Source organism: Hirundo rustica, chromosome 23, assembly GCF_015227805.2.
Source record: "Hirundo rustica isolate bHirRus1 chromosome 23, bHirRus1.pri.v3, whole genome shotgun sequence".
Lineage (NCBI taxonomy): Eukaryota > Metazoa > Chordata > Aves > Passeriformes > Hirundinidae > Hirundo > Hirundo rustica.
In genome coordinates this window covers 167,297-181,215 of record NC_053472.1, presented here as the reverse complement: position 1 = coordinate 181,215, position 13,919 = coordinate 167,297, and the positions used below count along the sequence as shown (strand labels likewise).

Below are 13,919 nucleotides of genomic sequence, written 5' to 3'. Positions count from 1 at the left end.
CACTTCGACATGCAAAGTGTAGGACATCACATAATGCTGAGGCACCACATGAGCCCACAGCAAGGGCACCTACCACTCAACAAAAACTGCCATCAGCACAGTAGATTCTACTACTGCAGAAAGTATACCTTAACATATAATCAAGCTGGGGCAGTTGTGCTGGCTGACTTCCTTTTGTGGAAGAGAAGTGTTTATGCAAAAGCAGCACCAAGGATGTTCCTCACCCTTAAATGACCAGGTGGCACCTCTGCAGAGTACGGCCCACCACTTTCAGCTTTCTCATTTTAACCTGGTATAAACTACCAGATTTTAAATTTACAGTGTACCCCAAGTGCTCCTTTAAGACTTTCCAAAATTTGCAGATATGGCTTTTCTGACTCATGAGGGGCTTGTTCAACATGCCAAACACTGGGCCTCCTGCCAGCAGAACTGCTGTTTATCTGGAAACATATGGCCCATGCTCTAGAGAGTTAATTTCACCACTTGAAACAAGCACCATCAGCTTTCCTCTGTTTGCTAACTTATCTGGCAGATAAAAGTTCTAAGTGGCACTTATTGACTTGATCAAAACCCCATCACTAATTGACAGCCAACAGGAATGATCTCAAGGGAGCAGGAGGCCTGTGGACTGGAATGTGTCTTACATTTCATGTCACTGCTCACTTCTTTTTCAGCCATAGCCTTGTCACTGCTGGGCTCTGTGGGGGTCTCTTCATTGTAGTCATCAGCTTTGTAGCTGTCATAGTAGTAATCACGGTCCTCCACATCTTCCTCCTCTTCCCCTTCATCATCCTCATCTTCCTCCACAGCTGTTCCTGTGAAGTCCTCTACACCTGCCTCTGTAGGGAACTCACTGGAGGGACACAGATAAATTAGGGAGTAAAGTTAAGGCTAATCACTTGGATGAACCAGAATAATAACTCTTTCCATCTGTTCTAGAAACACCAAAAATGGGAAAAATAAGTGTACCAGCTATTGATTAGCCCATCACTCACAGCAAGGGGGCATCCCTCATTAGCCTCCTGCTGCTGCAGGCAGAGTTTCTCCATGGCTCTGGCTTCATGTGGCCTCTTTCCATTCTTCAACAAGTGAAAGTCTAACCTTGGGGCAGAATCCTACTGCAGAATCCCAGACTGGTTTGGGTTGAGAGGGACCTTAAAGCCCATCTTGTTCCACCCCCTTCCCTGGGCAAAGACACCTTCCACTATCCCAGGCTGTCCAAGCCCCATCCAACCAGGCCTCAGACACTTCCAGGAATGGGACAACCACAGCTTCTCTAGGCAGCCTGTGCTAGGGCCTCACCATCCTCACAGGGAAGAATTCCTTCCCAGTATCCCATCGAACCCTCTGGCAGGGTGAAGCCATTCCCCCTTGTCCCGTCCCTGCAGGCCCTTGTCCAAAGACCCTCTCCAACTCTCTTGGAGCCTGTTTAGGCATCGGAAGGGACTCTTAAGATCTCCCTGGAGCCTTCTCTCCTTGAGGCCGAATGACCCCAACTGTGCAGGGATGAAGGGAGAGGCATTTAGCTTCTCCAGTAAAAAGGGCACTGTAAACCTCTTCAGGCTAAGGACACTCCTTTAGGAAAATCAGAAGCATAGAAATTTGCTCAACCCTCTACACAAGGGAGTTGCTGTGTGAAATATTACCAAGCAGCAGCTTCATGGTACAAAGCTGTCAACACCAGTAAGAACTCTACCTCTTGTAAAGGTCATAGTCTTCATCCTCATCCTCCTCCTCTTTGGACAGAGCCTCATCCACAACCTTAGTCTGAGGACAGCACACATATTCTGTTCCGTGGAACTGGTCCACTCCACAGGGCAGCAGCATCCCGTAGCTGTGCAGGATCATCCCTTCTGTCAGACAGGCCTGAAAGGGAAGCCCATTCATGTCAGTTCAGCATCATGCTCTTCCTTTGGATAAAGCTCAAGTTTGCCTATCAGAGATCCCAGGGATGGTTTTAAGTTTTACAGCAAAAACAACAGCAACATATGACCTAAATCTGAACATCAAAGCAAAGTGGATTTGAAACTTATAGTGTAAAAAACCCCAAAAAACCATGAAAACCCCAGATTCAGAAACATCCAGTACTTCCTCGTGTTAACATTTCATACCCTGGCCCAACAACTGCTGGTTTGTCAACCTGACAAACTTGAGGAAAAATACCTAAACACTTTGTGCCAAGTCAAGGGAGAACACTTTCAAGAACCAGAAAGGGTGTTTGCTGGCCTGGCCATCTCATTAAACTTTCTCTATTAAACTTTACATTGGAGCAAGTGAATAATTGCTCAAATAGACTTTGTGTCAAGGTCATTTTACATGCTGTAGATGAAAAACAATCAGATAATTCAAGGAAAAAGTCAAATGTAAACTATGCTTAGACATTATGTCTATACACTTCTCTTAAGCTAAGGAAATACTTGGCTTTGAGGTGCCCAGAAAAGAATGAAGAAAATCTTTATTATACCCATCAGAACCCTTCTGTGCTTTGCTTTGTTACAGCACCGATTTTAAATGAGCCAAATATTGCTGGAAAAGTTTTCCAACTACATTTAAAGTAAATGATTTTTCAATTTTCTAGACACTAACAAGTTTACCATCAATTAAAAGACAATTCCTCTAGTACAGCTTTATTTAGATGGATTTTCGCTCACAGGATTTTAAAGAAATAGCAATCTTAAGTGGAGCATCCTTAACCTCATCTGGTTAACAACTGGTCTTTGTGTTGCTGTTTCTACAATTGCTGCTTCTACAAAATGGAAAACATGCACGTTCTGTCACAATCTTGTTTTTATTACCCCAGCTTCAAATGGGAGTGCAAAGCTTTTGCAACAGTTTAGTTAGCCAGATAAGAAAACACAAACCCATCCCCCCAAAACCACAGCATAGATTTATTCTGAGAATATAATCCCTCTCTTATGTAAAACCTCCACTAATCAGTCCCAACAAAAATCAGTTTGCTCCCAGGCAAGCCCTCCCAACCAAATCCCCAGCAGAAGGTACATTAAAGTAAAATGTGCAAGAAAAATAGGAACTATCCTATGCCCACTGTATCTCCCTGGAGAGAGAAAAGATAGAGGGATGAACCATTGGCTAAAGCAGTATTCCAGAGAGCAGATTTCAGTTCCTAGCTCTGTGATAGAGATAAGCTATTAAGGACAGCTTTTCATGAAAAATAACTCAATTACTACACAGGTTTTTTTTAAGTCACTTGAGTACTTTTAAATTTTTATTTCCTTGCTGTCTGCCTCAGTTCATTGACTGGAATATGGGAATAGCAATACAGAGAGAAACACTGCTGTGCTCCAGCACTACAAGCATCCAAGTGGACAGATCCAAAATAAACACTCCTGTCCCAGCAGCTCCATTACCTCCTTTGCCACAGTGTGCCAGTGCTGGTGGCTTTCACACACATCCATGCGCTCCTTGTGGAAGAACCGGCACTTCTCGGGAACCAGCAGGACATCACTTACAAACTCACCCACTGAAAAACACAATGGCCACAGGTCACACTTGTCCAGCCTCCAACAGCAAATAAAGCCTCCACCAGAACTCCCCCAAAGTGCACTCTGTGCGTTGTGCCTTGAGGGCTCGGTATATTCTTAAAGGAGACAAGTCACACCAGCTCTGAAAATTATTTCTGAGAATCTAAAGAAAAACAGAGCCTCAGAGATTCCAAGGTAAAACCATGAGCATGGGGTGATTGGGCAGATCCCTAAAGCAGAACTGAAGGCAGAGTTTACAGTTAATAAATAGTTGTTCTTCCATGAAAGGATTGACTGAAGAGTTTTCATTCAAATCTTTGAGAAGACCGCACTACGTGTCTGCACTACGAAGTTTCAATCTACTTAATCACCTATTTTCAAATGAGCTGCATCTTACCAAAGTTCCCTCATGCTGTTTGCTGCTGTAACAGCCTGAAAATTTGTATATGCTGAGAGTGTTATCTATGTTTTCAGTATTTGAGCAAGACATGTTTGGTTTTGTTGGTTTTTTTTTTTTTTCCCAGATAGTTTAATTCATGATCAACTGCAGCATATTCACTGCCCTAACCAAAACACAGAGGGTTGGAAAATAAAAACCATACAGCCTAAATACTGGAGTACAACCAGACAGCAAATACACTGCATTCCAATATCTAGATAACCACGTCGTCACTAGCATGAGGAAGCTTTGGCACAATCTTCGTGCAAAACCCACACTTTTGCTTTTGAGGAAGATGGGAGAGAGAGAATCTCGCTGCTGTATAGACTCTACTTTAGCTGGACTTAAAAGCTATTTAGGCTGAGTTTCCATCATCATTCCGTTTGGTACTAACACATATGAATCAAGGATCAGAATTAAATGAGCATCATTTCCCGTTCTCAGAAGTCCCAGCAAACACTGCTGCAGGAATTTAAACGTCAAATTTTCTCCAAGCTGATGTTTTTCTTTCTTTCTTGCAGATTCAAATGCTGCATAATTTCAAAATAAGGAGAGAGCTAGATACTCTGAGAAGACCAGGAAAAGATCTTCAGCCCAAGTATTTCTAAGGAGCATTCCCAGCACACATGACCAGCAGCTTTAGGAGTCATTTGTTAAAATGGAGAAAAGCTTTTAAGTCAAAGACTTTTTCTCACAGAGTCTCCACAAAGCAGAATTCTTTGTCTAACAAATCTTTCACACCATCTTTTCAAAATAAATTTTAAATATTGTTCACATGACCGATTTTTTTGCAGCTCCTTACTGTTGATACTAAAAGACCATGGACATATCTACAAAGTACAGTCAAGTTAAATAGTTTAGAGTTAGATTACTGAGAATTGAAGACAATGAAAGCAAATGACCTTCACCATCCCTCTGCAATTACTTACATTTTAAACTAATAGAGAGGCTGTATTTTCCCCATTTTCTTATCTCAAAACAGGCCAGTTGGAATTTTGAGTTAATAACCTTTCATCCTACTCTAGCAGGAAAGGTTTAAATGCTTCTGGTAAGAAAAGTAAAACTGAGCAAACTATAAAACCAAGAGACTGTGGTTATGGGGGCTGAAGGCATAAGATTCATGGGTTCTTCTCTTCACCTGTGAAATAGGAAGGGGTCTTCCTTGGTGTGGAACAGGCAGAGAACACTAAATGGGGTATGGTGACAGGATCCTACCTCAAGGTACTCTGCATTAATGTGTCAAGGGAAACACAACCAAGAAAGGGAACAAAATCCCACAGTTTGACTATAATCCCAGAGAAACGCATCATCTATTTACAACAAGCAACTTGTGGAGTGCTAAAGACAAAGAGATTTTATAGGTATGTGGCCTCCAGACTTGCGACTCAGATCTGAAAACCAAAGCTGCCTCACAGGCTAGAGCCTGCAAGTCATGAACACTGTGAATTATACTAATGAAAAACCTGCATAAGTAGTTCAATGCTTATCAAATTTTAGGGCAGTATCAGTAAAATCAGCTTATTTTTCAGCTGGAGAGTAGGCTCAGGGAAGGATTATTTCTAAAAGAGATGACTTCTTATAAATCCAGGAATCTTGCTTTCATCCTTATTTCCATCAGGAGAAGTTCTCTTTATGAGCACTTGGGCTTGGTTGTTTCCCAATTTCCACATCTATAAAGACAAGCATCTTTCTCTCAGGATGTGTCCACAATAAATTTTGCTTAATGAAATGCTTTATGATTGTCTAGTGGAAGGCATTACATAAAAGACAAAGCGCACACGTGATTCTGCTGCTTTGCTGGTGTTCCCCCCTGTCTAATCACAGTAACCTGAGATATGGACACAAGTTATGAAAACTGTTTCCTACTGAATCCTCCCAGCAATCAGACTCTCACAAGATTTATAAGAAGTCTTTTACAGTAGATAACTGAAAACAAAGTCAGCCAGCTGAAACTAAGCTCACTTCTAAGAACACACATGGGGCAGCACAGTGTCACCCACAATCCAGAGGTCGGAAGTCGTAAATTAATCAGTTAAAACATGCTGCCTGATTCCAGTGGGTGGGGATTCTGGAAAGCACCATGAAATCCATCACAGTTTACCTCATATTCTTTCACAGTTCAAAATGGGGACAGGGGATACAGCTGCAAGAAAAAGGGCCTCTTTGAAACAGCAAAGTTTAAATATAGTCATTGAAATAGAATAGAGATCTCTTGCCAAGACAAAGCAGGAAGCTTGAGCACACTGAGCATTTAAGTCTCCAAGGCAACAAAATATTAAAGCTTCACAAAAATAGGATCAAAGTATTAAATCCCAGTGTCTTTGTGGTACTCAGATACAATAGCCTTCAGGTTTTTATGGCAGTTGCAGAGAGAACGAGGATTTGTTTTTCATGCCAGGCACCATTATTCCACCACAGCTGTTACCAAGCTGTTGATCTGCTCCAGAAAGGCAGAGTTCCATCTTGTGGAAAGAAAAACATTTCAGTGGAAGCTGTGGAAATGACAACCTGATACAAGACAAGTCTAACAAACTGAGCTGTTTTCTCTGTAAGAATCCAGAAAGCAACTCCTTGCTCCCCTCAAAGGAATGCACAGCACACCCACAACACACACTCACCCAGACACTTGTAGGGCACGACAATGTGAGTGTGGTCCTTGCACTGCTTCTTCCCACGCTTGCACCAGCTGTCGATGCTGACGGGCTGATTGGCTTCTACCACATTGGTGATCTGAAGGTCTGGGTACATCTGGGGAACAGCACAGAGAGGTTTCTCTCCAGAAAGGACAGAAAATGCGCAGAGCAGCTCATACCAGAGTAGTGAGGCTGATTCTCTACACAGGAATAAGCTGGAGTTTGCACATGGACACGCACACTGCTCTGGATCAAGCTCAGGACAGCTGGAGACATAAAAAAGCTCTAGCTGTCTGTCACACAGGGCTTCAGAAATAGGTATGCCACTGCTTTGAGGCAGGTCAGGGCAAGAGTCCTCACTTGCACTAAGCTGAGTAGACTGGATTTGCACAACAGTGGAGGACGAGCATTTGTATATTTGGGTTTGGAGGAGATGTAGCAGTTTAATTCTTTCTGGAGCTGCACAATAACCCCTGGAACAGCAATCACCATTAGTAACGTCCTCAGACTCTCTTATCACTCATGGAATTATACACCCACCTCCTCAGGTTTCCTCATGCCTGCTCCATTTATGATGTATTCATTTGATCCTTATGCACTGCTCAAGTTCTCAAGTCCAGACACTGACTTATATTTAGGCTTCTACCACATGAAAGAAATGCAGCCCCAGTTTTATCAGCCTTGTAAAACAGTTTAAAAAGTTTTCCAGTCCAGACATGGTACATTCTGTTGCCTTCCCATTAAAAAAAATGCATTTCTTGTGGTCACCTCTGTGGTGACATGCCTGTCACCTCAGAGGAGCAATTAAAGACACTAGACAAGATCAATATGTTAAAGTGCATCTGGAACACATTTAAAGATGATTATAACTTTTCCAATAAAGTCTAAAGAGCTTAAAAATACTGACAACATTTCATTAAATTATTTTTCTAATATTGTGGCTCATCTGAACACATCCCTGAGAACAGCACGGCCGCATTTTAATAGAACAGGTGTCAGGTTCCATTTTACACAAGAGGGAGCAGACACTGCTTAACCAGCTCAGGGGCAGCACACTGGGGTAAAGCCCTACTAACAGATGAAGAGACCTCTGACTTCCAGACCAAGGACCTTCTGTGGCAGTGTGAGCTTATCTGAGGTCGCTTCTAAATCCGCAGCGTCCTCCCTGCTTTTCCTGGACCATAATGCAGCTGGACAGTGCAGGAAATTGGACTAGCCAAAAGCAAGCTCATCTCCTGCAGGGTTAATTTGCTACTGAGCAGCTAAATTGGAATCCAATTCCTTCACAGCGGTAACATTCAGGATTACACAGAAAACCTCACCTCCTGGCAGTATTGCAGAATCTCCTCCTTTCTTCCAAAGCAGCTCTTGGTCCCAGAAGTGTCAGGTTCCCATTTCCCAGTCTGAATGTTCACATGCATATTTAGCTTCCCGCAGAACATGGCAATTTGAGGTTCTGCCACTGCAAACCCAGTCCCAGCATTGGCTGCAAGAGCCTGTGAAGACAAACCAAAACAAAACACCTTGATTGCATAATCTGATCAAAGGCTCAACAACTCAAAGAACCAGAAACCCTCTGGAATCTTCTCAGATAGCTCCTCCTTGATCCAGAGTATCAAGTGGAGTCTTGCAAACAATTTTTTAACAACATTCCCTGAGATGCTGAGCCCACCTTAAGATTTCACCAGCAAGGCACTTTTTTCCCCCCAAACCCTGTTTTTATAATTGAAACAACAGCTTACCAAAACCAAGAGTAATTCCCACTAAAAGGCAGCACCTACATGAGCTAAAACAGATGTCTGAAAAACTTCCTAAATAACTAATACTATCAACTTTTGGCAGAAGGACCTGTGTGAGGTTGCACACAAGCATTACTCCCACCACTACTAAAATAACTGTGTCCCACTGCAACAATCCTGCTCAGAGTTAAAAGCTATGTGTTTATCCTAATATCATCGAATACTTGGGACAGAAAAACCTAAGCTTTTTGCTCAACATACAAATAAAGATAATTTCTGCTGAATCAGAAAAAACAGATGCGACAACCCACTTCTCAAAGCCTTTTGTGTCTCATTCAGTGCACTCTTAAAGGGAGCTGTTTCAGATGTGTATTCTGTGCACTTTCCAGACTGCACCAGCAGACATGAACCTGACAGCCCAGGCCTACATTTGGGTCAAACTGCAGACTGATCAATGAAAACAAGGTCAGGGCCCCTTTCTGAAATCTTGCTGGCTGACCAAAAGAGGAAAAGAAATTAAATTGCTGACTTTTTTTTTTTTTTTTTTTTCCCTGAGAAGACCAAGTGGATGCTGGGAGCTGAATATGCTCTCCCTAAATAACTACTAGCTGTTGTAAAAGAGAAAGAGGCATAAGGCAAAAAAACCCAGACAAACTCCAAAAGCTCTTTAAGGTGTTTAGGGGAATGGAATCCATTTCAAGTACTCCAGATAGAAACAGCAATGCACAGTCTGCTAGCCCTAAGCTGCCTTTCCACTGGCAAGCAACACAACCCCAGGCTACCAGTCCTGCCTTCATATTTAACTTTTTGTGCACTGAAAAATGCATAAATTACTGTGAGCACTGTTCATTCCCTACTGCTTGCAGACCCCCATCAACTCATATCAATATTTGTATTCTTAAAAGAAATAAAGGAGTAAAGAGTAGAATTCAATTGGACAACTTTGTGCAGCTCTTAGTTACTGGATATTAGGAAAAAGAATAACTCCATTACAATTAGCTCATTTCTCCCCCTCCCTTTATCTCTCTGCCTGGAGGAAAGACATTTCAACACTCAGAAAGTCAAGGATTGTTCAGTGCTGAACACAAGATTAGTGCTTTGGGGAAAAAATCAACCTGAGGCACAAAAGCATAAATTCAAGTATTAACTGTAGAAAAATGACCCCATAAGTTCTAAGTACTGTTTACCCGTGCATCATTTAAGACAGTCTTATACAAGTGGTTTCTACTTACTCTGACCCTTACAACCAACAGATGCTCATGACAGCATGTTTTAGCACAGACCACAAAGTAATGAATACTGAACTACATATAAGAGAGCAGCATTCATGTCCCAGTATCAAAATACTGTCAAGTTCACATACATTTTCAAGTGAGTATGTTTATTGTACTCTCTGTCCTAAGGAAAAAATTCACATAGCTCAGGTACAGGAGGAACTCTGAGGAACAGACTGAGGCTGGGAATATGGCGCAGTAACTTGGTTCTTTCAGAAATCAAGCCTTTAATAAATATCTCGCAAGCGTACATGGGGCACCTGTGACAGGCTTTGCACCATCCTCCTCCCTGATGTGTCTTCTGAGAAGAAAGAAGCAAATGTAGAATGATCCTTCAGGACTCCCTAAACACACACAAACATTTTAAGAAGCCCTTTTTATCTCTCTCCTAACAAACACCACTCTGGTAACAACAACCATTTTCCAGAGAGCACAGGACCTGACATGCTAAAGGAAACAAACCCCAGAACAGTTCTGTTTGATGACACCATTGCAACGACATCCAATTTCCACCCCCGAAAAAGAAAATGAAAATAAATGCAAGATCAAGGACCCAGGAAGCATTAACATTTGTAAGAATACAGGGCATCAAAAGAGAATAAATATATGTGCTACGATGGCACTGCTGATGCCTGAAATCTGGCTCCTTTAAAGCAAACTTAACAAGTCTGCAGCACAGTAAAGGAACTTGTGAGCAGGAGAGGCGCAGTCCCCATCAAGAGGCAGAAACATCCATAAGTAATCCATTCATCACACCTCTTGCATGAGCAAAACTCCTGTTCAAACACATACCAACCTCCCGAAAACATGACCACCCCCTATTTACACACTGATGAGCCAGTGTTTGTTTTTGCTGCCTCTCCAGCTTGCTCCTTGCAAAGGTATCATTCCTCCTTCTTGGATTGCTCACATAGTTTGCATATCAGTTGAGTGCTGTTGCCGTAGCTACCAGAACATGCTAAGCCCCAATTCACAGCTGAACAAATGAGACTAATTATTTGCTTGATTTCATCACTTTTAATCAAGCAGCAGAAATCTTCTCTTGAATTGTGCTGTTGGGTGAGTTAATGAACTTTGAGATACACGAGTTGATTCTTTAACCCCAAGACCTGCAAGGCAAGATTTTTGAGCAATGGGCTTAAATTTTTCCTCCACTGGCAGTCCACTCCAGCCCTCAATCATATCAGTTATTTAACTTAGTACTTTAATCTCATTTTAGCTGTAATGAGAGAATACAGGACCTCCAAACTTCACGGAGGGCACACCTTTAACACTGACACTTAAACAGGGGGGGAAAAAAGTTATCTACAAGAGCCTTTTGGGACCAAATAACTTTCTGATGGTTCCCACAACTGCCTTCGGTATATGAAAACTGGAAGCAGATTCCTCAGGCTACACTCAAGCATCATTCTGCAAAAGGAAGGCTTCGGGAACACGTAAACCAGCATGAAGCTTGGGATAAGGCCAGATCCTTAGTTAAGCTCTTTACTACTTCAGAGAATTCACCCATTCCACATTGCACAGGGATGAACAAACCAACAGCACATTTTTCTCTGGGAATTTCCCAGCCATAAATGGAAGCAGCTGCTTCTTTTACTGCTGTGGAGCTACTATTCAATCCCTTAAATAAGCAGCCTGACAGATTGGGAGGGGCAACACACACGATAGAAGAGAGTTCATCCAGTTGTGTATGTCCCTGTTGAACATTATTTTAGTAGCTATTATCCTATTAATACATACCCATAACATGAAAGCAAGACAAATGTTATTTGGGAAAAGACTGTTCCATAAACCATTCCTCACCGGAACTTGCATGTTGCACTTCTACAGGATGTTTCAGGAGAAACTGGGCTCTGCCTTTTGGTATAATTCTGTAATCCAGTTTGCTTTCCAAGACCAAAGAAGTTTTGACTCCATAAACACATAAATCTCTGGCCAGTTAATGTCAGGTAAATTCCTCGCCCTGCCATCCAGTGCCTGATTTATGGTCCTGAAACACTAGAATTGAAGCCTCTAAATCTTCCTTTTCTCTGATGGAAGTGTCTGCCCAAGTATCCTGGCTTTTATTTACAACTGACCTCATCAGCTTGTGACACAGGGTTTGATGTGTGAGCATCCCCCACCTGGAGGCCTGGGCTCCAGGTGCTAAAAAGGACCATATTTGTTCTTCCTGCGAGTATCCTTCATCCCAAAGGAGGGACACAAGGCTAGAGACTTTAGTAAAATAAAGAATATTTTACATCTACCTCCAAAACACAAGCAGTACATTGCAGTTCTGGTTTATAAAGACCTACACATGAAAACCACATCCACGTCCTTTGCTTTTTATTGCCAGGATCTGTTAAACCTCATCACAACGTAACTTATTTCACATGCTGTCCATACAGCTCCCTGTGGAATGCTATTCTGGAAAACCTTCTGGCATGCTGCTGGGGACTTCAGGATTGAAGTGTGGTTGAAGCTTTTCTCTTGTGAAGAGAAGCTGGTAATTATAATTCACAGAAATTAGTTCCTGAGAGCTTTCCTTAATAGCACAGAAGTATCTGCAAAATGTCATACTTAACTGAATTCTGCATTTTCAGAGAGGTCAAACATGACCATAGGCTCGTTTATCTGATCAGATTAGCCAGAATGAGCCTTTATTCCAGCAAAACCAGAGTGGATGGGAGCTTGAGAAGCATGGAGAGCCTGTGAGGAGAACCCACACCACCCATGCTTTCCATCAGGCTTCCTCTGCAGCCACATGAGTAGCTCTCTGCATAAAATCATGGAAGATTAAGCTGTTTTAAAGGCTGAAACTCCAGCCACTAGAGTTTATAAGCTGCTGAAGAAAACTCCACTGGAGAACTGCATTGACATGGTGACCAGAGAACAGATGCTGCTGAGGGCAGACCCTGCCTTAAGTGACAAGGGAGGGCCCTTTGCAGGATTCTCTACAGCTCAGATCAGATTTCCTGTTCCTGAGAGTTACATGTATTTCACAACCAACTGCTACTACACTGACAAAAAAAATGCTGGGAAGCACTTGGAAAGATTACTTGTGCTGCTGGTTTTTAATTAAGCAAAGACCCTCAAAAGCAATAGTGGTTATTAAATCAGGGTCCACGTGAACCACAACCTGAGGGACTTCAGAACAGGCTGTTCAGCATTGTCCTTACTCAGATAAGTCACGCTGCCCACCTTAAAGGAAAAGAACAACTTTTTCTGGAATTTTTTTTTTTTAAATTGCATTTTCCTACTCTATCTGAGCAACTCCGCAAATTTGTCAGTGCAACACCCACACATAACTGAGGCTATAAATTGAATGCTTTCAAGACCACTGAGGAATTCTAACAGTTCCTTTGACATAAAAATGAGCCCTGTTTCCTTACCAGCCTTCCTGTGAACACAATCCACCATGGCTGCTGCTTTTGAATGTATGAGGATTCTAACGTTTTGCCCTTTCTCGGTTGAAAATTTGGTGCAAATGTTTGTGGAGGAACTAAACCTCTTCAACCACACCCCCCATATTACTGTTGCCTCCAGCTGATGTCCTTGGGCCTTTTGCCTTCCACAAGGAGAAGCCAGTCCTTGGCAAAACGGAAATTAAGAAGAGCTGCAGTCACAAACTGAAGCTATTGGAAGGAAATCAGCTGGGCTGGTATTGTAAAGCTCAGCCCTCCTGGACCACAATGTGCCACAAGGCCCTTGAATCTAACATCATTGCCATGAATCTCACCTGGGAATTAATGGTAAGTCTGTATTCAGGAAACCAACACTTCAACTAAAAAGTGAGGGAAGTCAGCAGAAGGACTTTACACACTGGACAGAATACTTAAAATTCTGCTGGTTTTGGATTTATAACTTGTAAATGCAAGCAGAGCTCTCAATTCATGCTCCAATGGTGTCTCATGCTTTGTTTTCCTTAGCTCCTCTTCCTGCTTTTATTCAGCAGATAGGTGGCTTGAACCCAGGAAGGCTAATGAATGCCTGACACAGCAGGCAGTAAATCTACAGACTAGCAGCTCATCCTAGCTTTATTGCTTTATTTTTTTTTAAATTGCTGATAATTACAATAATGCACATGGGCAGGGGTCCAAGACAGGAAGAATTACTGTCTGCAGGCAGATCTGGTGTGAGCTGATAATACCAGCCTGTATTTGCTTTTGAATTTAAATGGCAGAAATCTCACTAAAGTAGTCTTTGGCTTGCTTTAACTTGCTGGAAGGGGTGGAGTTCTCATCTGCTTGTCCTTTATTGACTTTTGTGGTGGAGCAGTCTGCACCAGCAGAGAACCGGGAGCTAAGGCAGGAGCTGCAGAGGTAGCTGGGGCGCAGTTTATATTTAGATGCCTGTGTTTATGGCCGACACAC

General features: G+C 42.4%; 1 protein-coding gene across 4 annotated transcripts in view; it reads right to left on the bottom strand.

The window, feature by feature from the left end:
- The window catches only part of APLP2 (amyloid beta precursor like protein 2), a 47,775-nt gene that overhangs the window by 17,349 nt on the left and 16,507 nt on the right, over positions 1–13,919 (bottom strand). For all 4 annotated transcript variants that reach the window (XM_040085196.1, XM_040085197.1, XM_040085198.1 and 1 more), the window contains exons 2-6: positions 7,877–8,050; positions 6,540–6,669; positions 3,369–3,481; positions 1,697–1,866; positions 645–853 (exon numbers count right to left, since the gene is read on the bottom strand). In XM_040085196.1, coding sequence (XP_039941130.1) covers positions 645–853; positions 1,697–1,866; positions 3,369–3,481; positions 6,540–6,669; positions 7,877–8,050 — 796 coding nt within the window. The remainder of the gene's footprint in view (positions 1–644; positions 854–1,696; positions 1,867–3,368; positions 3,482–6,539; positions 6,670–7,876; positions 8,051–13,919) is intronic.